Genomic DNA, 25,655 nt, shown 5'->3' on the forward strand with positions numbered 1-25,655 from the left:
AAAGTGTTTTGGAATTTGAACCCATAAATGAAAGACTTAGCAGACAGAGAGAGAAAGGGAAATACAGAAATATAATGATCATAACAGCATACATACCAACAGAGGAAGCAGAAGAAGAAACAAAGGAAAAGTTTTATGAAGACCTAGAAAGGTCATGCAGTAAAGTACAAAGGTATGATCTGCTCTTAGTCTGGGGGATTTTAATGCACAGGTTGGGTGAAGCGAATATGAAAGAGTATCTGGGAGATACGCATTACATAACGAAAGTAACAAGAATGGAGAGACGTTATGTAAGTTTGTTGCTAGAAATAATCTAATCATCAGGAGCACGTTTCCCACATAAAAGAATACATCTCGAAACATGGAAATCAAATGTAAGTGGAGTAGTCAATCAAATAGACCATGTGTTAGTAAAGGTATGACATGCCACGTCTACTATCGATGTGAGAAGCTGCAGGGGCCCTAACTGTGACTCAGACCATTACGCTGTAAAAGCTGTAGTGAGAGAGAAATTACGTGTAACACCCAAGCCTGGACTGGAGAAAAATACAAACTGGGACACAAGAAAACTGAATGACCCAGAAGTTGTTGGTTGCTTGGTCAGTTTGCTGGCTTAAAAGAGGGGGGTGGGGGTGGGGGGAGGAGGGATCAAACTGGGAGGTCATCGGTACCTTGTTCCCGGTAAAATGGCTACAAAAGGGAGAGAAGAAAAAGTAGACGTACAGTACAATAACTGGAGAAACAACAGGACACCTGACACTACAATGGACACAATAGGAAAAGAAAACCACAGAGATAAGCTAGAAACACATAGATAGGATAAAAACAAGAGAGCACATGACCCTAGCTGGCCAACCACGAGAAAAAGAGGAAAAGCCAGCCACTCTGAAACACATTAAAACATCCAGCCAAAAGCATTAGAGCAGCAAACACAAAGGACAAAGGATATTCACTAAAACTTATATAGAATGATAAAACCCACCATCACATATAAAACGTAAAACTAAATTAGCCAATGAGGCATTGTCCGCTAAAATTAATGGCAACTAGTCGAGTAACTGAAGAGACCATATCAGGGCAGCCACAGAAGGACAGCTCACCAAGATATGGGCCACTGTCAGCCAGCTGGGCGCCACACCATCACTGAGACGGGCCATCAAGGCACAGGAGGTAGCCCTGTGTCACCCAAACATGGCCAATGCAAAGCCGACAGAGAAACACAGAGTCCCTGTGAGAGGCCCGTGTGGAGGTCTTCCACACATTCATAGTCTCCTTAATGTCACGCAGTTTGTTGTGCATACTGAGGTTATTCCATTCTGTCTCCCAAAGCCGCAAAATCTAGTGGCATAATACTGTACACAGGTCAATTGCAGAGAAGCTGATCTCCATAAGCGGTTTCCGCATAGCCTGTTTGGCCAGCCTGTCGGCAAGTTCGTTGCCTGGGATGCCAAAGTGCCCAGGGGTCTAGACAACCACCACTGAACTACTGGACCATTCCAGGGCATCGATGACAAGGGTAGCACTGGTTGATAGCTTGTATGCTGCTCAAGGAGTCAGTACACAGAAGAAACGACTCCCCAGGGCAGGAAAGGATGTGCTCAAGAGCATGGTATATAGCGACCAGATCGCCAGTGAAAACACTGAAGCCATCAGGCGAGGAATGCTGTTCAGTATTTCCTCCATGGACATATGTGAAGCCAACGTGATCATCAGCCATCGATCCGTCAGTGTAAACCACTTCACGGCCTCAGTACATGTGAAGAACCGAGAGGAAGTGGCAGCAGACAGCCGCACCGCAAGGTTAACCGAGTCCTTAAGGCCATGTGAAAGGTCCAGGCAAAGCTGTGACCTAGGTGTACACCATGGAGGTGTGCATGAATGGCCCTCACGTACAGGTGGTAAAGGCAAGGACTCCAGTTCAGAAAGAAGGGATCGGACACGAACCGCAATTGGAAGCCCTGACCTGGGCCCCGGTATACGAACAACTATCAGCGGGAAAAGGAGATGGTAATTCGGATGAGCAGGAGAACTACAAACGTGTGCAACATAACTGGCCAGCAGTTGTGCACGCCTAACCTGCAGTGGAGGGACTCCGGCTTCCATCAGGACACTAGTCACCGGACTCATTCTAAAAGCTCCCATCGCTAAGCGAACGCCACAGTGGTGCACTGGGTCGAGTACACACAACTCTGAGGGTGCCACCGAACCATAAACCAGACTCTCATAGTCAAGGTGGGATTGAACAAGAGCTTTGTACAGCTGCAGCAGAGTAGAGTGATCTGCACCTCAGTTGGTGTTGCTCAGGCAGCAGAGGGCATTGACGTGCTGTCAGCACTTTCACTTAAGCTGACAAAGGTGAAGAAGTCAAGTCAACTGAGAGTCAAAAACCAGTCATAAGAATCTATATGTCTCCATTACAGTGAGTGGATCGTCATTAAGGTAAAGTTCTGGCTCTCGATGCACAGTACGACACCGACAGAAGTTCATAACAAACAACTTTGCGACCGAAAACTGGAAACCGCAGGCTAGAGCCAATTGCTGAGCCTTGTGGATGTCTCCCTGTAGGCGTCGCTCAGCAACACCAGTACTGCCACGTGGAGCAGTACGAAATGCAGAAGTCGTCTGCATAGAGAGGTGAGACGGATGGCCGTACATCTGCTGCTAGACTATTAATGGCCACTAAAAATAGAGATAAACACAATACAGAGGTGTGTGAGACCCCATTCTCCTGGATATGGGGGGGAACTATCAGAGGCACCAACTTGGACACGGAAAGTACGATGCGACAGGAAATTTTGGATAAAAATTGGGAGCAGGCCTCAGAGACCCCACTCGTATAATGTGGCAAGGATATGATGTTGCCAGGTCGTGTCATATGCTTTTCGTAAATCAAAAAAGACAACAACCAGGTGTTGGTGTCAGGAAAAGGCTGTTCAGATGGCAGACTCAATGGACAGAAGATTATCAGTACTAGAGCGACCCTGGCGGAAGCTGCCCTGAGATGCAGTCAGAAGGCCAAGTGACTCCAGGATCCAACCCAACCGCCGACACACCATACGTTCCAGCAGCTTACAAACAACATTGGTGAGGCTGATGGGCCGACAGCTATCCACATCAAGCGGGTTTTTACCAGGTTTGAGCACTGAAATCATGGTGCTCTCCCACCAATGCAGTGGAAAGATGTCATTGCACCAGATCCAGATGAAGATGACGAGGAGATGTCACTTGTGATCAGGTGAGAGATATGACTGGATCCAATTTGGGCCAGGCGCTGTGTCAGGGAAATGTGCTAGGGCACTGAGGAGCTCCCACTCCGTAAATGGGGCGTTATAGGATTCCCTGTGGCATGTAATGAATGAGAGGACTTTCCCTTCCAGCCTCTGTTTGAGAGTGGGAGGGGGTGGGGTGGGGGTAATTACCCAACCCAGAGGCTCTAGCAAAGTGCTCGGCAATTTCGTTTGCATCAGTAGAGAACATGCCATTTCTGTTAGGACCGGGAACACCTGTTGTGGTCTGGTACCCGAAAACTTGTTTGATGTTTGCCCAGACCTGGTAAGGTGATGTATGGCACCTAATTGTCGAGACATCTCTCTCCCAACACTCCTGGTACCGTCACTTGATAAGCTGGCGAACGCAGGCACGGAGCCATTTAAAGGCTATGAGGTGCTCCAGGGAAGGGTGCCACTTATGCCACTGCAGAACTCCCAACGCTCCTTAGTGGCTTCAGCAACTTCTGGCAACCACCAAGGATCTGTCTTTCGCCGGGGGCACCCTAAAGAGTGAGAGATCGTTTTTTCTGCCACAGGAAGGATTGTTGTAGTCACCCACTCAACCATCACATCGATGTTACCGTGTGGGGGAGATTCAGCGGTGACAGCAGAGGTGAAAGTTTCCCAGTCCACCTTGTTTAAAGCCAATCTGGGCAGGCGTCCATGGACATGATGCCGGTGGAGTGACAAAAAGATGGGGAAGTGGTCACTAACACACAGGTTGTCATGTGCTCTCCAGTGGGTGGATGGGAGAAGTCCTGGGCTGAAAATTGATAAATCAATGGCCGAGTAACTACCATGAGCCACACTGAAATGTGTGGCAGACCCTGTATTTAAGAGTCAGAGGTCAAACTGAGACAGTGAAGTTTCGACATCTCTGCCTCAGCCAGTAAGCATGGTGCCACCCTACAAGGGGTTATGGGCAGTAAAATATCCCAAAAGTAGGAAAGGTTTAAGGAGTTGATCAACCAGTGTAGCTAATACATTCAGGGGTACCGCACCATTTGGAGGAAGGTATACACTGCAGACAGTTATTTCTCCTATGTCTTCCCTTACTCTGACAGCCACAGCTTCAAGAGGGGTATAAAGGAACCCGGTTTCACAACAGACTGATTTTAGGACATAAATGCAAACTCCATCTGACACACTATTATAGTCGCTACAGTTCCTGTAATATCCCTTATAGCCGTGGAGGGCAGGGGGTCTGCATTGCCAGGAACTAGGTTTCCTGGAGGGTGAAGCAGAAAGAAGGTGTAAAGCTCAACAGTTGCCATAGCTCAGCCAGACAGTGGAAAAAACTGCCGCAATTCCACTGGAGGACGATGTCATCGTGAGACTCTGAAGGCATGGAGCATTCAATGAGACAGTTTACGCCTCAGGGTCACCTATTGCCACCGACTTATTGCCTGAGCAGTCTATATCCATTGTGTCTAAAGGTCCGGCGAGATCCAGGTCCTCAGTGGATGCCAGAATATCCACTCCTCCCTCAGACACAGAGTTTGTAGGTAGCAGTGGTGTGCATGCCACTGCAAGTTCCTTGTTCTTGGGTGTCTCCTTTTTTTATTTCTCGTGCTGTTGCTTGGGTTTCCCTGGCTGGGAGGACTTCACAGAATCAGTCTCTGGGACTGAGGATGAGTGTGAAACCCTACAACCAGCTGCTTTTGGACTCATCAGCTACTGGTGGGTGTCATCTTTTCCTCTAGTAGAAACCTGGAAATGAAGTGAGCCAAGGGGAGCCATCCTAGCGAGAGGAGCCAAAGAAGTTGTACGCTTCTCCGGCTTAGAAGTGGGAACAGATGTCCCCAATTGTTGGTGGGAAGTTGCTCCTGAAGTAGGTGGTTCAAGAGCAACATGAAGAGAGGTGCCCCTCACCATCAGGGGGGCAGGTGTAGCCTTCTGGCTCTGAGAGGTGACTGGGTTTGGTGGAGCTGATGGGGCTAGAACTGTTGGAGCAGCAGCGTAAGATGATGTTATGTAGACGTTCAAATTTCCTCTTAGCCTCAGTGTACATCAGTCGCTCCAGGGTCTTGTACTCCATGATTTTCCTTTCTTTCTGGAGAATCCTGCAGTTTGCCAAGCAAGGCGAATGGTGCTCTCTGCAGTTGACACAGATGGGAGGCAGGATACATGGAGTATTGGGATGTGATGGGCATCCGCAATCCCTGTGAAATATGATACCATGGACCATTTAAGCTCTTATGGCACTTAATGGCTACAGAAACATCCCCCAGCTTGTCACAAGCGAGTAACGCCTGTGACTGGGCAGAGGATGCTGTTTTGATCAAGACTGGCACAGATTTCATTTTGGACAATCCTTCCACCTCCCCAAACTTGTTCTCTAAATGCTCAACAAAAAACTGAGGTTTCATTATCATGAAAGATTCCTCAGCTCTCGAACATACAAGGTACCGAGACAAATAAGATCCGCTGCCATCCTTAGCCTGACGTTCGTCCCATGATGTGACCAGGAAGGGGAAAGATTTGGGGCCGTACTTCTGTACACTGAATTGGGCGCATGAATGCTTAGAGACTGCTGGTGTTTGATCACCAGCAAGAGATGATGTACTACACTTCACTTCAACATGTGTCATCCGTCCTGATGCCACCCACTCCAACCAGGGGCCCTCCCCATGGGCACCACCCAACCGCAGCAAAGGCCACCTGGCAGGATGGCCATTTCTGGGAGTCCCAATGCCCCAGGGGGATGGGCATCTACCCCTTGGCATACATGGAGAGTTCGTGGTGCAGGCATCAGCAGAGTGATCCCTGTGTGGTCAGGGGGCTACAACCAATAGGGTACATGTACATGGCAGCCCCACCACAACGGACTGGCTATGGTGCTGGATATCAGGTGCAAACAAGTCCATTACCATCGTCAGCACAAAAAACAATACCGCATAGTGGATGGAGGGTGACCTCGCCCAACAGCTCGAAAATGAGCAGATGTGCAGATCCACCTTGACATGGGATGCAGAACATCTCAGTGCACGATGGACACGATGCACCACGTAAGGCATCCTTCCCCAACTGGACTGCATTTCTGGAAAATTTTGAAATATGGAGGTCGAACCCCACAGGGGACCATCACATAAAGGCCGAAACGTGTGAGACTCCTTTTAGTCACCTCTTATGATAGCCAGGAATACCTCGGGCCTATTCTAACCCCCGGACCAGTAGGGGGCCAGAAGTTGTGAAAGCATACCAAGAAAAAGTTAAGAGATGCACTGACTGCAGTGAGGAAACAATGGGAATCGAAGAGGGATGGACTAATATCCAGAAAACGCTGAAAGAAGCAGCAGAAGACATTGTCCCGATGAGAAGAAATGCACAAAATGATTGGTTTGATGATGAATGCAGATAGAACATAAAAATGCAGCACGACTGAGAATGATACAGAGAGAAACAAGAAGAAACGTGGACGTGTACAAAGCATTAAGATCCAATGCCCAAAGAATATGCAAGAAAAAGAAAAACGAATGGCTGAAATCAAAGTTTACTGAGATAGAAGAATTAAAGGAACATAATGGAACAAAGAAATTCTATCATGCCGTGAGAAAGATGAGAAAAAAATTTTCAACCAATACAAAATGGATGCAAAAACAGAAATGGTGAGATAATAAGAGATGATCAAGAAATGGTGCGCAGAATACTTGAAGGTATGCTCAACAAAAACTCAGATCAGGCTCCCCAAGAGGTACACAGGAACAGGAAGAGAACGCAGAGGCAAGAGAAATTGAAAGGGATGAGGCACAAAACCCAACAATGCTGGAAGTGGAAACAGTGATAAATAAACTAAAAAATAATAGTGCATCCCCTGAAGATTGGATCATGTCATAACTATGAGCGTTGATTGAAAAGTAATGCCTCCACCTTCTAACTCTTCAACAGTTGGCAGCATTAGTATGCGGCAGGTACTGGCTTGTTCCGTAGCCTCATCTCTACAGCTTCATCTGGCAGGAAGCCTTAGCACTGAATGGTTGTGTTGTTACAGTGTAAAGTATGGAACCCTGCTCCGGAGGTCAATGCGATCTCAGCAACATGCAGTAATTGAATTCTTGACAGCAGAAGCTGTCACCCCAAAGGAGATTCATCAGAGAATGAAAGCAGTTTATGGTGAGTGTGTTGATGCGAGTACTGTGGGTCATTGGGTGAATACGTTTAAAAATGTTGAGGCGGGAACATCTGATCTGCGTGAGAAACAAAGAGTTGGACATCCTGTGACAGCAACCATCGAGTTTCACAAGCAAAATGTTGACAGACTGATTCAGGACGATCGTCGTATCACTCAGAGAGAAATTGCAATCACAATCAGCATTTCACAAGAACGTGTGTGTCACATTATTATTTTGCTTGGCTGTTGGAAGATCTGTGCACGACGGGTGCCACGGATACCGACTCCTGAAATGAAAGCGCACAGACCTGAAATTTGCCAGGAACTCCTTTCGCATTATGAGAATGAAGGTGACGCCTTTCTCCATTCAATTGTGACAGGAGATGAAATGTGGGTACACCATTATGACCCAGAGACGAAACATCAGTCAATGTAATATCAACACAAAGACTTGCCCCAGAAAAAAATAGAAATTCATGGTGCAGCCCTCAGCTGGAAAAATCATGGCCACAGTGTTCTAGGACACAGATGGTGTTATCCATGTTGATTTCCTTGATCGTGGAACAACAATAAACTCAGGGCGTTACATCACAATGCTGCAAGGCTAACAAAGATCTGAAAGGAAAGGGGAAATGTTTTCCTGCCAAATGACAGTACCAAACCCCACATTTCACATGCTACTACAGCAGAACTTCAGAGATTGAATCACCACCATACAGCATTCTTCATACAGTCCAGATTTAGCACCATCCGACTTCCATCTGTTCCCGATAATAAAAGACGATCTGCGAGGACATCATTATGCTTCTGATGAAGGTGTTGAGAGAACTCTGAAACCGTGGTTGCGGAAACAGAGTACCGACTTCTTCCGTGACGGCTTGAGAAAACTTGTTCATCGTTGGCAGAAATGTATCCAACTGGCTGGTGATTATGTGGAAAAGTGAATACTGGTAATTAAAGATCACATTTTAAGGATTATTTCTGAGTGTGATTTATTAAGATACTCCCATCCAAACCCAGTTAATGAAGGTGGAGGCATTACTTTTCATTCAACCCTCATAGTAAAATCAAGGGGGCAGCCTCTGAGACTTGAAATGTTTCAACTAATAAAGAACATATGGGTAAATGAAAGCATGCTGGAGGAGTGGAATACTAGAATAATATGCCTAATATATAAGAAAGGAGAAAATCTGAATTGTGAAAACTACAGAGGCATAACCCTACTGAATACAGTATATAAGAGTTTCTCTGGAGTGCTGAATGAAAGAATAAAGAAGTGCGTCAAAAAGATACTCTGCGAATACCAATGTGGATTCCGACCACACAGAGGTACATCCGACAAGTTTTTTGTTGTTTGACAAATATTGGAACAATTTTAGGAGTATGATATATGCGGGTCACTCCAAAAGAAATGCACACTATTTTTTTTTTTAATCCATCTTTTATTCTACATGTTTGAAAGTTTTACAGTGTGTAGATACATCCTTTAGGAACAATATTTTCATTTCTCCACATAATTTCCATCCCTCTCAACTGCCTTACGCCATCTTGGAACCAGTGCCTGCATACCTGCACGGTAAAATTTTGGACCAACCTGTTGGAACCACTGTTTGGCAGCGTGCACAAGGGAGTTATCATCTTCAAACCTTGTTCCATGAAGAGAGTCTTTCAGTTTCCCAAAGAGATGATAGTCACATGGACCCAGGTCAGGACTGTAAGGCGGGTGTTTCAGGGTTGTTCATCCGAGTTTTGCGATCCTGGGAACCCACCTGGCACAAACCTTTTTTAACGCCAACACTTTCAGTATTCTGCAAACACTTCCTTCCCCTGTCCCAACGTACCGTGACAATTCGTTCACTGTGATGCGTCTGTCAGCAGTCACGAATTCGTTAACTCTCTGCACATTGTCTGGAGCGTGTGCAGTACGAGGCCTTCCAGTGCGAGGACAATCCTCAATATTGCCGTGACTTGATGGAAAGAGAGACTGAGCGTGACGGGAGAGGGGTAGCTACTTAGCAGCTGCTGTGATGTTTCAACAATTGTAGTCTGCTGAATGTCATGGTTAAAGGCACTCTCCCAGAAGTGCTAACATGCATAGTATTTTAAATCTTTGTTATCCTTCTAGACTACTTGCACTACTACTGCTGAAGTAATTTTTTTATGAATCTTTAGTACTTGACACCTCTGTGTCTCTGTTTTGTTAACAGGCAAAACAGTAATCTTCATCTATTTATGAATCTTATGTTATCTTTCATGATATTTCTATAAGTGTGTATGCAAAAAATTTTAAATAATTGGGAAGTCTATCTCTCTATTAATGTGAAATTGTACTAGTTGTTGTTGTTGTTGTTGTTGTTGTCTCTGTCCAAAGACTTGTCTGATGCAGCTTTCCATCTTCATCTATTCTGTAAAAGTCTCTCCATCTCAGCATTACCATTACAACTTATATCCACTGGAATCTACTGCATTTACATTCTTATGAGACTAGATTTTTTTTGAGATTCGTCATTTGCAAAAAACAAAAGACTATCTCACATTCACAGATAAAACTATCTTTGTCGAGGTCGACATAGGTTCCACTGTGGTATTAAATGAATAAGTGCACTAGTTCATCGGTACAACATGATGTATATTTCATATTTGTGTTATTTATGTTGACACGCTCATGTTCCTTGCTACCTTTTATTGTAAAACGATGCAACATCACTATGTGACTTACATGTTGATTAAGATTATGAAATGCTGTTTATGTGTTGTAAGATCCACTGAGGGGAGCACAGATCTGTCAAAACTGATAATCAATAGAAAGATTTACAAGGCATCTTTGAGTACCTGATATTTCAGAATAATATAACAACTCATATTGTCCCCAGCTGTTAACGCAATGTCAAAGACAATTTCTTTTTCAATTTCTTAACACATTTCTTTCAGCATTTCACTGCATTATTTCATTCCTACAGGATTTTATTCCTATATTTCCCTAAATATTTTTGTAATTTTTGTATTTCCTCCTTTAGTCAATCACCTGAAGTATTTCTTCTAGTAACCAAGGTGTCTTCGGAATTATCTTCCTTGTACCTACGCCTGACTGTCCAACACCTGTGATTACCTTTGTTAGAGATGTCCACTGCCCTTCTACTGAACCGCCCTATTGTCATATTCCTTATCACAGTATCCACATCCTTAGCAAACTACAAATGCATCTCATCATTCCTCAGTACTTCAGTATTTCAATGCATTCCACGACTCTTCCAGATGATTCTTTTAAGTTTCAGTTTACTCTTCATTACTAATTAATGTGTGAGTCTATATCTACTCCTAGATACACCTTACAATCCAATATCTGATATCTAAATCTCTGTCTGGTCATGATGTACTCTAGCTGGAATCTTCTAGTGTCCCTAGATCTTTTCCAAGTATACCTCTTCCTCCTGTCATTGTTGAAGAGACTATTTGCTACTATCATCTGAAATTTATTGCAGAACTCTATTAGTCTTTCTCCTCTCTCATTCCTATTACCAAGCCCATATTCTCCCATGACACTTCCTTCTACTCCTTCCCCTACAACCACGCTCTAATCCCCGTGACTGCTACATTTTCATCTCCCTTTACATACTGAATGAGCCATTCAATATCCTAATAACACTTTTTCTATACCTGACCTATCATTGTTGATGTTTGTTTACTGTCAAACAACAACAATGAGAACATGAGAACAATCTATCACTGAACTGTCCAAAGTAGGTCGAATCTGATGAGAAGAATCTTATCATTGAACTGCTCAAAGTAGCTTTCTGTCTGACCTACTTTCCTATTCATAATGAAACCTACTCCTGTTGTACCATTTTCTGCTGCTCTTGATATTACCCTGATCTTCTTTCCGTTTCACTTCACTGTCCTCCACTTATCTAGATTGAAACTTTTCATTTTCCGTTTCCAGTATTCTAACTTTCCTACTACATTTAAATTTGTGATATTTCATGCCCCGACTCTTAAGACTTCATTAATTTACTTCAGTTTTCTTTTTAGCATTCGTCTTAGCACCTCTTTTCAAGATACTATCCATTCTATTCAAATGACTTTACAAGTCCTTCACAGGCTCTGACAGAATAACAATAGCACTGGAAACCTGAAAGTATTTTTTTATTTCTCTCCCTTAACTTTAATTCTCTTTCCAAAATTCTGTTTGGATTCTTTTAGTGTTTGTTCTAGTTTGAATAGTATTGGGATAGGCTACACACTGCCTCATGCCTTTTTCAATTACTACCTGCCTTTGACGTCATTCAGTATTTAGTACTTACTATTTAGTAACTAATAATGTATGTCTGCCAACCTGTTTAACAACCGCCTTGATGGTTGTGAAAGCTTCTTCCTTGTAGGTGTCAATGAAGTTCAGATGTTTCTGTCGCAGCATACCAAATATTATAGATACCAGTTTGTCCTGTAAAATGATGCAGTACATTTCACCCTTTTACTTATATGATGAACTAGTTATGATAATAGCAGCTCACTTGACTTTCAAATCATATTTCAGTAAAGAAACACACATGTAAATACAAAATATAAAAGCACACATGTACATAAGCAAGCAAGAGAACAAAAATTGAAATCCAACATTTCATTTTCTGAAAAGCCGTAATTCCATACTTAGAAGTTGCTTCAATAGTCACAAATATTTCCCATTTTTCAGGTAATTTATAAGCATGCACATTTTATTCATATAACCATCCCCCTTTTCGATCTTCACTGCACATAAATGGAATACAGATATCAAATAAAAATGCCAGCTGACATTTCTGAAAAAATAAACTGAGGACAAAACTTGATGTGAATGATTTCTTCTACAGTAATTTTTACAAGAGCTGTTATATCTGAACACCAAACAGTGTACACAATACTCTTCCGAATTGGTGAGGAACTGAAATACTAGAATGCCATACAGATTTTTAACAAGAAAACAAGATAGCCTTAATACTAACCCCTTCAAGAATTTGTTGCTTGTCATTCAGTGGTCGATTCAAGTCAGCTGTTGCATACCTCTCGAACTCTGTGCTTAACATTTTATCAATAAGCCTCTCCATTTCAAGCAGCTGTGAACCTAAATGCCTAAATACAATAACAAAGAGATATCCTTGAGATACTTGTTACTGTCAAACTAAAAAATTTAAAACAATAAACTCATCATACAACAGTAGAAACAGAAAAAGATACCGAAAACTGTGTATTCCTGCCAGCTCCTTCACCAGTATCTCCTGGGTAGTAGCAATTAGCTCCAGAGCAGCAACATAGTCTGGAGTTGAAAGAAGAAGCTGAATTGTGGGTTGAGTCTGATGAACTGTTGCCATCAACTGCAACTACAAATATAAACAGAAGGCTTTCCAGTTATATAGTTATGTGTGTGTGTGTGTGTGTGTGTGTGTGTGTGTGTGTGAGAGAGAGAGAGAGAGAGAGAGAGAGAGAGAGAGAGAGAGAGAGAGAGAGAGAAGCGGTCAATAATTACCTTTGAAACCACACTTGCATGATTGCATCGCAGTCTCTCAAGTCTTAGTATTTGCAGTGAGTCCTTCACGACAGATTTGTCTATATGCTGAATTTTTTCCCTGCAAGTAAAAACACGTGGTGCGTGAAGACATGAGATAATTTTAGTCTATGCATACATTTAATTCTCTAAACAAATATGACACACAAATGTTTCAGATATTATACATTATACGGTAAACTTTTACACACATTATACTGAAAACTCTTCATAATTGGGCAGATACTCACCTGAGGGCTCTAACATCATTAATAGTCTGACTCATCTGCTCAGATAGTGCATCATGAGATGTCATAGCATGGAAGAAGGCTTCTGATTTATGGGCGACTTGGTGAGCAATCTGAACTTCTACAGTATCCAGATAATGAGAAAGCTAAAAAAATACACAACTTTGTGATAAAAACATTAGCTTATGATTACATCATAGAACATTTATTATTTGAACTTACATTAAAAAGCTGTGGAGCACTTACCTTTTCTTGTATTAGTTTCCCAGAATTATAAGAATTTTTTGTGTTCTCACCATCAGAACCAAAAGTTGCCTGTTCCTTTGTAAAAGGGAACACAGAATTGAATGTCTCTTCCACAGTGAGATCAAAATTTGGCTGGAGAAATATCTTTGGAATTCCACTAACATCAAGTTGGATCTTTTCTAGCAAACAGAAAAATATAATCATCTCCCAATTTCATTAAGAGTAAAGAAGTTAAGACTAGTAGTAAATTAAACTCATTGTCCTGGATGCAAATGCTGAATCCTAGATATACACTCTTTTACAAAGCATTGGCCATAGAATATAAAAAGCTTGCATTTATCCTATATTTCTGTGTAATAAAACATTTGTAAGTTCAAAAAGGACAAGAACTGAACGAGGCTCTGACACCACAACAGCTTTTTGAAACCTGTTATCTACAACTGGAATGAGACCGATAAATGGTAGGAATGAATGGAAATCTCACCTATGATTCCAATTTATTTCTTACTTACTATAGTCCAATGCATGAACGATGGCGGTTCACGCATATCGAGGCATGGATGGTGATTGCATTGTCGAAGATTCCAAGTGACAGTTGTGGTAAGCACATGCACATGCTTCCTGCTTGAAGAAAGCGTGCATCCTGGAAATTATGTCTCTCACTTGCTTATGCAAAATTTAGCAGTTACCACCACAATAAGAAATGAAACTCGCAACAAATGGAATTTAAATTAACTAAACAACTCCCTATGATCATATTTAAAGCTCGCATTAGCTACGGGATTCACAGCAGAGCACTCAGAACACTACTGAGCACTGATTGGTTGTCAGAGGACATGTGACATAGGTGCACAGAACAAGCATAAACTCTACCGCCATCGTTCGCAACAAAAATTGGAGTTTTCACATTCTGTCATCAGCTATACTGTGTGTCTAATTTCATTTTGTCATTACCTATCTATTTCTTTTTTCTTTAACAGGTCAAGGCATGTTCAGCAATAAGCATGAGCAAGAGTTATTACAATAAATACTTTTTAACAGGACTGAATTTCTATAACTTTCAGTGCCTTTGAGACGGTTATTCTGAAGCACTGTACACAGAACTTTCATAGTGATATTAATGACTATCTGAAGTTTAGAAATGACTGTAAAACATTATTAACAGCATCAAATGAAGAGCATGAGAAAGCTCAGAGCTCCCTGTCTACTTTAGGAGTTATTCACTGATCCCGAGACATTTGAATCTGCACGGCAATCATGTCTAACATTACCACTTCCAGCATCTAATAAAAATGAATAAGTAGTTTTCAAAATATTGATAAGGTTAAGACAATAATCATCCTAGATGGAGTCTGGGAGGGTAATTATTGTCTGTGATGGCCTCAATGAGACCCTTGGTATATTCTGAGAGTGGCTGTTTGTCACTACAGATGCCTCAGGTGTGGGTGGCTAGGATGTATGGAAGGGACTTCTTGGCATGGAATGGGTGGCAGCAGTTGAAGTGGCGAATATAGAGAAGTTTCTTTATTGCTAGGTGGAACCCAGTCCAACTTACTGTTCCTGCATTGTTGCTTGGCTCGTGGAATCCCCACAAAATGGCCTTACCATCAAATTACTCATCTCCAGCTGCAACCCCTCCTTCCTCCATGACCTCCATCTGTTCAGATTCCGCCAGTTCTTAACCTTCACCAACAGCCCTGCAAAACCTTGTCAATCAGGCACAAACCTTTTTACAGTACCTCTGCTCGATCCATAAATTTCTCCTGCTACGCAATCCCAAATTCCTGGATCCCATCTCAAACACTGAAATTCTTGCCCTCCTGGAATTAGAGCAGCATATACAGATACACCTCAAAAAACTCTCCAATTTGTTCCCTTCCTATTCCCGCCTTAGCCTACCACTATCCACCACCTCTACAAAAGTCTCCAAACCTCCCCCACTTCCCCTCACAGCTGACAAACCGTGCCTTGCAGTCGTACTAAATATACCCCACCCTTAAAAACTTCCTCCCACCACCATACAGAATCCAGAACCTAAACAGGCCCAAAACACAGTCATGATTCTTTCCTCCAAAAGACTCAGCTCCACAGATGAATCAATTCTTTCCAAAGGCCTTGCCTTTTGTCTCACCCCCAAATTCTATTGTGCTGGACTCATTGAAGACTTTCTTTTCTCCCGGTCCCTACAGCAGAAATACTTTTTTGCCGCCAACCCCACCAATCAGACTCAACTTAAGACCACTATTGAAACCTGCCTGACTCAGTTCACTCCCCCTTCCAACCATGGTCCACCCCCACTGCCCCCAAATCACCACCTGTTAACTTTTCAGAATTCCTTACTCTTGAACCTTGCCTCATCATCATTTCCCAAATACCTCAACATGCAAGCTAACCTTACATCCACAGAAAGAACCACTGTCCACCACCTAAATTCTGATCCTGACCTCATTATACTGCCTGCTGACAAAGGCTCCACCACTGCTGTTTTGAACTGCAAGCATTACCTGATAGAAGGCCTCTGCCAGCTGTCAGTTTCATCCACCCTGAAACAGTCACTCCTTTTCAGAAATTCAGCAGGATCTATAGTCTCTCCTCAGATCTTCATTGTCCACCCCAGAACCTCTCCCCAGAGTATCTATCTCTCCTCACCCCTACCAGACCCCAAACTCCTACTGCCTACATGCTTCCTGAAATTCCTAAACCCAGACACTCAGGACGCTGGTTAAACTCTGTCACTGCAGAGAGAATCTCTGCTCTCAAAGACCAACACCTTCAGCCTATCACCTACAACCTACAGTCCAATATAAAAGAAACCAATCATTTATTACACTGACTTTCCACAGTTCCTGTTCCTTTATCACAAGGCACCATGCTTGTCACTGTTGATGAAACCTACTTTTACGCTAACATCTGTAATGCAAATGGCCTAGCTGCTATTGAACACTACCTACCCAATGACCAATACATTCCAAAGATACAATCTCCTTCCTGGTCACAATGACAAATTACATCATCAACCACAATTATTTCTCTTTTGGTAGCATTATCTACAAATAAATTTGGGGTACATCAATGAGCACCCACAGGGCACCATCCCATGCCACCTATTCATGGGCCATCTAGAGGAATCCTTCCTAACCACTCAAACTCAAACCCCTCAACTGCTTCAGATTCAGTGATGACATCTTTGTGATCTAGATTGAGGGTGAAGACACCCTACCCACATTTCTCCAAATCCTCAACACCTTCTCTCTCTCTCACACTCACTTCACTGGGTCCTCCTCAACCCAACAAAGCCACCTTTCTTGATGTTGACCTATGTCTCAAAGAGGGCTATATCAGTACCTCCACCCATAACAAATGCACCAGCAATACCTCCATTTCAACAGATGCCACCCATTCCATACCAAGAAGTCTCTTCTGTACAGTCTAGCCACCTGTGGCTGTCGCATCTGTAGTGACGAACAGTCCCTCTCAAAATATACCAAGGATCTCACTGAGGTCTTCAAAGACCACATTACCTTTCCATCCTTGTACAGGAACAAATCTGTGCCTTATCTCTCCAATCACCAACCATCTCCCAAAACCCCACCGTCGGGCCACAGGGGAGAAATCCCCTTGTGACTCAGTACCACCCAGGATTCAAGAAACTGAATCATGTTCTCCACTAGGGTTTCTACTACCTCTCGTAGTGCCCAGAAATGAGGAATGTCCTACCCACTATCTTCCCCACCCCTTCCATAGTGGTATTTGGATGCCCATTGAAGCAACACAATATCTTTGTCCATCCCTGCACAGCCCCTGCTCCCAACCCCTTGCCTCATGGCTCATATCACTGTGATAGATCAAGATGCAAAACCAGTCCCATGCATACTCCCATTACCACCTACTCCAATTCAGTTCACTCACAGGCATCATCTATCCTGTCAAAGGCAGGGCTACCTGTGAAATCGATCATGTGATCTACAGCCTTAGCTGCAACCACTGTGCTTCATGCTATGTGGGCAGGACAACCAACAAGCTGTCCATCTACATTAACGGCCACCGAAAAACTGCAGACTACAGCTGTAGCACCCTGTTGCTGAGCACGCTGTCCTACACAACATTCTTCATTTTAATGACTGCTTCACAGCCTGTGCCATTTGGATCCTTCCTACTAACACCAACTTTTCTGAAATGTGTGGTGGGAACTCTCCCTCCAATATACCGTATGTTCCTGAGCCCCTCCTGGCCTCAAACTTTATTAGCCATTGTCCTTCACCCACCAATCCCCTTCCCAGTTCCCACTGTGGTCTCCTATTGCACTAACACACACACACACAGTCTTTCACTTCACTCTTTTTCTGCCCCCACCCCCTTTCATTTTACCTCTCGACAGCACATAACTGCCCTACCCTCTCTTCATCTCATCCCTGTATGCCCTCATAAATAGCACATTTATGTCTCCCACTACTACCTCACTCTCCTCCTCCTCCACACCTGTTTCAGAAGGTGGTCTTCTGGCTGAAAGCTTACGTGTTTAGCAGTCTTTTGTTGCTCCTGTCTGTGGCTCAGCATCTCTGCTATATGGCGTGTAGCAATCCATACTTTTCGTAATATTGTCATTATTCCATCCTGGATTTTCCACTATATTTACTTGTTTGTAAATTAAGATGAGGTGACTTACCGAACAAAAACGCTGGCAGGTCGATACACACACAAACAAACACAAACATACATACAAAATTCAAGCTTTCGCAACAAATTGTTGCCTCATCAGGAAAGAGGGAAGGAGAGGGGAAGACGAAAGGAAGTGGGTTTTAAAGGAAAGGGTAAGGAGTCATTCCAATCCCGGGAGCGGAAAGACTTACCTTAGGGGGAAAAAAGGACAGGTATACACTCGCACACACGCACATATCCATCCACACATACAGACACAAGCAGACATATTTCAAATATGTCTGCTTGTGTCTGTATGTGTGGATGGATATGTGCGTGTGTGCGAGTGTATACCTGTCCTTTTTTCCCCCTAAGGTAAGTCTTTCCGCTCCCGGGATTGGAATGACTCCTTACCCTCTCCTTTAAAACCCACTTCCTTTCGTCTTCCCCTCTCCTTCCCTCTTTCCTGATGAGGCAACAATTTGTTGCGAAAGCTTGAATTTTGTATGTATGTTTGTGTTTGTTTGTGTGTGTATCGACCTGCCAGCGTTTTTGTTCGGTAAGTCACCTCATCTTTGTTTTTATATATAATTTTTCCCACGTGGAATGTTTCCTTCCATTATATTGTTTGTAAATTAAGCCACTCATAATGCTGATTGTAATTGGCACCTAAACCTCAGGTTACAGTATTGCTTCGTTTTATTATTCAGTATTATGTATTTAACTTGTTTGCTCAATGACACTGTAGATACTTTCCTGTATCTTAAAATACTGAGTGATAGCAACTGTTGACAGTATTAATTCACTTCTCTTGTATTGCTTAATGAACCACTTATGTTTGGTATATGGTTACTACAGATTTGTAGAAACTGAACATAAGTCCTTGTATCTTATATAATATAAATATAGTAAAAATTGTGTTATGTTACAATGATTTACCTTGTTAGTGTGTCACAAATTTAAAGAAAATAGTTGGTTGCTAATGCTATCTGGCAATGTTTTCATGTAATTGTGTTGCTACATAGTGACAAGATCTCCGACGGCCATAATATAACTACTACCTTGATCCTGTACTAGCATTGTGGTGATTATACACTTTTGTATGAATTTCTTTCTGTCATAATCTGATATAGTTTTCAGTATATGTATATGACAACACAGAGCAATTCAGCTCAGCAAATTATGATGATGTGTAATACCTGCAGGCTAGTACACACTAAATTAAGTAAAATTTTTTACTGGTATGTATCGTACAAAGGAAGTTCAAATATTGAATTTATTTTGTTATTGTTCACCTCTTATAAGCAATTATTTGCAAGTTAGACCTAAAGACAGTTAGACCTAAAGACAGTTCATCAATGAGTTGAAACTAGTTATCAGTTAAGGACTTTCACCATCTTGTCCTAGGATTTTTATTCACCCAAGTCAAGTATTTTTTAGCCAATATAAGAATGGACCCTCAACTATCAGATAGAGTAATGGTTGCTAAAAATATTCGGAGTCTTAATAGTTCAGAGTCTTAATATATGCAACTTACCGATTGAGCTTTTTGCACGTAGATTTGGGAAGTGCTGAAGGAGCTCTGCATGAGAATTTGGCTTTGATGCAATGGAATTTATTCTGGCATGTTTCCGATATCTCTATGTAAAGAATCATAAGAATATTATTTATATACATCAACAGTTTCAATATGTAATACTTTATAGTCTTCTTTACAATGTTTTTATCACATAATTCCATACAAACTGAGCAAAAAGCTATTGGAAAATTAACTCACACGTGCAATTTTTCTCAAGTAGGACTCAAAATGCTGTGGGCCAATATCTGGTATGTAATGAGGTACAGGAATATCACTTTTTTCAACAAATCCATCACCCCACGTTTTTGTGAAGAAATCCCTCTGAAACAAAAATTATTTGAGTGCAACAATTTAAAAATGTACTTCCTTACAACTACAACTCAGCTAGGAAAAGGAAGCAGCACAGCGCTGCTGTTTTTAAGTAGCAGAGTAAAAAGTGATGCTGAAAGTGCACTAGCGAATTTACATCTTCAGTTTAAGTAGAGAAATAGTATTTAGTCTGGAACATAATGGTTTTGTTGATACCACGTCCAACATAAAAAACCATGTGGTTTGAGGTGTTACACATCACTTTGAAGAAAGTAATGCGTTATTCCCTCTGTCTCCCTATACGACGAATGATAGCTGTGTTTGTTTTGGGCTCCACATTCTCCAGGAAATTTTATTTCTTTTGTGCACGTCATGAGAACAAAAGTGGACCCAAGTACATCTGCAGGGCAGGGGTGATGGGCACCTAGATTCCTGTGTACAGAAACAACTACTCGGTCGGGGCAGTTATTCCATGAGAAGGCCATTCCACCTCTGATATCTGCCATAATCCACAGAATCTCACTGTGCACGACAATGATCATGGAGAGACTTGTCAAGGGAGACTTAAGAAGTCAGTCAGAGCTAAATGACAAAGGCATATATCTACTGTGAGCTTTGTTACAGCTTTACTAAAGTAAAAGCTAACATGGAACGTAATAACAGAGGTAAAATACAAGTGCGATAAAAAGGCAGCATATGAAATTATTTTGTAGTGACTGGTGTTTGAGATTTCCAATTGGTATGGACTTGGCGTCTTTGAGAACGGAGTCTGCTGTCTCAAGACAGAGCAACACAGCCCAGTCAAACAGTTAATAGAGATAAATAACAATGACCACAACAACTTGTTTCTACATATCCATCTCTACATCATATCGGAACAACGACAGGCGCATTACATTACATTCTGATGACTGTGACAGGAGGTCTGGGCGTATTTATGCCAGGGAATAAGAAGTTTTTATTGAGAAAAAAAGTTTAATTTAAACACAAATAAAGGATCAAAGAAGAAAAGTTTTGTTGGAACACTGTGTCATTGTCCATAGCAACAGAGACAACAACTTGGATTTTCAGCATTGTATAAACTGTTATTTGCACTGCAAATAAACAAATTCTAGAAAAAGTAAATATGTTGCAGGCAAATTGCTGAATCCCTCGACACCATCTCCATTAAAGAAGCAAGTAACTCCATGAGTGGGAAGAGCAACACACTTTTAAGCTGCTAACTTGTCTCCTCAATTCAGTGTCAACACATTTGCAGTCAGCTACAGCTGCGTTGGCAACGCCACAAATACCAGCATCAGCCACAGCCGCAGACTAACTGTCGGCAAAGTGGTCTGCCTAGTCTGGTGAATCTACCTCTCGCCAATGTCTCATGGTGATAAGTGCTATTCTCAATCTTGGGTGAGCTGTATTTGAAACTTTTTTTCTTTGCAGTAGTTGTGGTGTGTATGCATGCTGGCAGGATCACACTGTTTCGAGCGATCAACGTCTGCTTTTGTTGGATATATACCGCGTCTTTGTAATGCTGAGGAGGTAGACATCAAATTAGAATCTTGTGATACTGATTTTGTTAGTGCATGCCAGCAATATACATCTACATCTCCATGGATACTCTGCAAATCACACTTAAGTGCCTGGCAGAGGGCTATCGAACCATCTTCACAATAATTCTCTATTATTGCAACCTATAACAGTGCGGGAAAACCGAACACCTACATCTAGCCATACAAGCTCTGATTTCCCTTATTTTATTATGTTGATAGTCCCTCTCTACATAGGTTGGCATCAACAAAATACACACATCAAAAAAAGTTTTGCATTGCCTTGATTCCGAGAGTTGCAGAACCTGTACAGAAATTTGGAACAAAGCTCAACAAATATCATTTCTTCCCTTTTTACTGCTCATGACAACCACACATTGCATGTTTTACCACCATACAGCGAGACCTTAACAGGTGGTGGTCCAGACTGCTGTGCACTCCTCTTGCATTGATGCATGCCTGTATTTGTCATGTTGTACTATCCACATGTTCATCAAGGCACTGTTGGTCCAGATTGTCCCACTCCTCAATGGCGAATTGGCATACATGCCTCAGAGTGGTTGGTGGATTATATCATCCATAAACAGCCCTTTTCCATCTATCCCAGGCATGTTTGATAGGGTTCATGTCTGAAGAACATTCTGGCCACTCTAGTCGAGCGATGTCGATATCCTGAAGGAAGGCATTCACAAGACGTGCACAATGGGGGCACAAATTGTCGTCCATGAAGACAAATGCATCACCAATATGCTGCTGATATGGTTGCACTATCAGTCGGAGGATGTCATTCACGTATTGTACAGCCGTTATGGCACCTTCCATGAGCCCCAGCAGCGTATGTCACCCCCACATAATGCCACCCCAAAACAGCAGGGAACCTCAACCTTACTGCACTCACTGGACAGTGTGTCTAAGGTGTTCAGCCTGACCGGGTTGTCTTCAAACACGTCTCCGATGATTGTCTGGTTGAAGGCATATGCGACACTCATCAGTGAAGAGAACATGATGCCAATCCTGAGTGGTCCATTCGGCATATTGTTGAGCCCATCTGTACTGCAATGCACGGTGTCATTGTTTGAAAGATAGCTCTCACCATGGACGTCAGGAGTGAAGTTGCACATCATACAGCCTACTGTACACAGTGTGTGTCATAACAAGACGTCCTATGGCTGCATAAAAAGCATTATTTAACACGGTGGCATAGCTGTCAGGGTTCCTCCAAGCCCTAGTCCATGAGTAGCGATCATCCACTGCAGCAGGAGCCCTTGGGCAGCCAGAGCAAGGCATGTCATTAACCATTCCTGTCTCTCTACATCTCCTACATGTCTGGACAACATCACTTTGGTTCACTCTGAGATGCCTGGACACTGCCCTTGTTGAGAGCCCATCATGGCACAAAGTACATGCATGTATGCGCATTCCCTGAAACGGATGTTACATTTTACCTCTAGCAACAGGTCATGTAATAGGTACATGCAGACAGACAGAATTGGGCAGCTGCAGATGATGATGATTTTTTTTTTTTTTTTTTTGTGGTTTTAGGGTGCACAACTTCAACGGTCATTAGCGCCCAGACTACGTTAGGAATGCACCGCGAGGCACAAGTTTAAAACAGCAACTAAAAGGGAAAACACGATAAAAGATCGACAGGCATAGGATTAAAAAAACAGCATAATCAAATGTCCTTAGACAGGTTGGTCAATTTGATGAAATGAAGAACGCGAGCAGCTGCTCCTGGGTCATCCGCTAAAATGGCATCGAGAGTACATGGTGGCAGGCCAAGATCAAGACGCAGTGTAGTAAAATCCGGACAGGACATTAAAATGTGGCGGACCGTCAGCAAGTGCCCACATGGGCAGAACGGTGCCGGCGCAGCCGTCAGCAGATGGCGATGGCTGAACCGGCAGTGTCCAATTCGTAACCGGGCCAAAACTACCTCCTCCCACCAAGAGGGGCGTGAGGAGGACGTCCAAGCCGCGGGAAGAGGTTTCAAGGCCCGAAGCTTGTTGTCCGTAAGTGCAGCCCAATCAGCATGCCACAGCGATAAAATGCGCCGACAAATGACCCTGCTACAATCTGATGAAGGGAAACAACAAGAAGCTGTCCGAGGCTGGAGGACCGCAGCCTTGGCCGCGGCATTTGCAGCTTCGTTCCCAGGGATACCGACATCGCCAGGAACCCACATAAAGGTAACCGGAGAACCGTCGTCCACCAGCTGCTGAAGAGAGCGTTGGATCCGGTGCACGAAAGGGTGAACCGGATACGGATCACTGAGGCTCTGGATGGCGCTCAGGGAATCGGAGCAGATGACATAAGCAGAATGTCGGTGGCGGCCGATGTAAAGAACAGCCTGGTAGAGGGCAAAGAGTTCAGCTGTGAAGACCGAACAATGACCATGGAGCCGGTATTTGAAACTTTGTGCCCCGACAATAAAAGAACAACCGACCCCGTCATTGGTCTTAGAGCCATCTGTATAAATGAAGGTCATATTAATGAACTTCGAACGAAGTTTGACAAAACGGGAGCGGTATACCGAACCGGGGGTAACCCCTTTTGGGAGCGAGCTGAGGTCAAGGTGAACGCGAACCTGAGCCTGGAGCCAAGGTGGCTTGTGGCTCTCGCCCATTCTAAAGGTTGCAAGGAGTGAAAAATCAAGGTATGGAAGGAGACGACGAAAGCGAACTCCAGGGGGTAGCAGGGCAGAGACATACAACCCGTATTGACGGTCGAGAGAGTCGTCAAAAAAGGAACGATAAGACGGGTGGTCGGGCATTGACAGTAGCCGACAGGCATACCGACAAAGCAGTATATCGCGCCGGTAGGGCAGTGGCAATTCATCAGCTTCAGCATGAAGAGTCTCGATAGGACCAGTATAAAATGCTCCGATCGAAAGACGTAAACCCCGATGTTGTATGGAGTTGAGGTGGCGTAAGATGGATGGCCGTGCAGAGGAGTATACGAAGCTCCCATAATCCAGCTTTGAGCGGACGATCGACCGATATAGGCGAAGTAGGACGGCTCGATCCGCTCTCCACGACATACCACTGAGAACACGGAGGACATTTAGAGAACGGGTACAACGGGCAGCCAAATAAGACACATGTGGAGACCAGCTAAGTTTCCTGTCAAATGTAAGACCTAAAAATTTTGTTGTCTCCACGAATGGGAGAGCAACGGGACCGAGTCGTAAGGACGGTGGGAGAAACTCTTTGTAGCGCCAGAAGTTAATACAAATCGTCTTCTCGGCAGAAAAACGGAAGCCATTGGCGACACTCCAGGAGTAAAGACGGTCAAGAGTACGCTGAAGACAGCGCTCCAGGAAACATGTACGCTGTGCGCTGCAATAGATGGTAAAATCGTCCACGAAAAGGGAGCCTGATACATCAGCTGGGAGGCAATCCATTATTGGATTGGTCGCTATGGCGAAGAGAGCGACGCTCAAAACTGAGCCCTGTGGCACCCCATTCTCCTGGCGAAAGGTGTCCGACAGGACAGAACCCACACGTACCCTGAACTGTCGATCCATTAAAAAGGAACGAATAAAAAGAGGGAGGCGACCGCGAAGGCCCCATGTATGCATGGTGCGGAGAATGACCGCCCTCCAACAGGTGTCGTAAGCCTTCTCCAAACCAAAGAACACAGCCGCGGTCGGGCGCTTCCGCAAGAAGTTATTCATAATGAAGGTCGACAAGGTAACCAGATGGTCAACAGCAGAGCGGCGCCTACGAAATCCACATTGTACATTGGTAAGTAGGCGCCGAGATTCGAGCAGCCAAACCAAACGAGAGTTAACCATTCGCTCCATCACCTTACAGACACAGCTGGTAAGCGAGATGGGTCGATAACTGGAAGGCAAGTGCTTGTCCTTCCCCGCCTTAGGAATCGGTACAACAATAGACTCGCGCCAGCATGCGGGAACATGTCCCTCAATCCAGATGTGATTATAAGTACGAAGAAGGAAATCTTTACCCGCAGGAGAAAGGTTCTTCAGCACCTGAATATGAATAGAATCAGGCCCTGGAGCAGAGGACCGTGACCGGGCAAGTGCATTTTCGAGTTCCCGCATGGTGCAAGGGGCATTATAACTTTCACGATTCGAGGAGCGGAAGTTAGGTGGCCTAGCCTCCTCTGCCTGTTTTCGGGGGAGGAAGGCAGGGTGGTAATGAGCGGAGCTCGAAACCTCTGAGAAAAAGCGG

The 25,655-nt window shown here is 43.5% G+C and overlaps 1 protein-coding gene across 1 annotated transcript in view; it reads right to left on the reverse strand.

Annotated features, from left to right (window-relative positions):
- Positions 1-25,655, reverse strand: part of LOC126416457 (vacuolar protein sorting-associated protein 54) — a 151,990-nt gene that overhangs the window by 86,254 nt on the left and 40,081 nt on the right. The window contains exons 3-10 of the mRNA XM_050084190.1: positions 19,808-19,930; positions 19,568-19,670; positions 13,393-13,571; positions 13,150-13,292; positions 12,881-12,980; positions 12,592-12,734; positions 12,360-12,486; positions 11,714-11,821 (exon numbers count right to left, since the gene is read on the reverse strand). Of these exons, the coding sequence (XP_049940147.1) occupies positions 11,714-11,821; positions 12,360-12,486; positions 12,592-12,734; positions 12,881-12,980; positions 13,150-13,292; positions 13,393-13,571; positions 19,568-19,670; positions 19,808-19,930 (1,026 nt within the window). The remainder of the gene's footprint in view (positions 1-11,713; positions 11,822-12,359; positions 12,487-12,591; positions 12,735-12,880; positions 12,981-13,149; positions 13,293-13,392; positions 13,572-19,567; positions 19,671-19,807; positions 19,931-25,655) is intronic.

Source organism: Schistocerca serialis, chromosome 8 (genome assembly GCF_023864345.2).
Source record: "Schistocerca serialis cubense isolate TAMUIC-IGC-003099 chromosome 8, iqSchSeri2.2, whole genome shotgun sequence".
NCBI lineage: Eukaryota > Metazoa > Arthropoda > Insecta > Orthoptera > Acrididae > Schistocerca > Schistocerca serialis.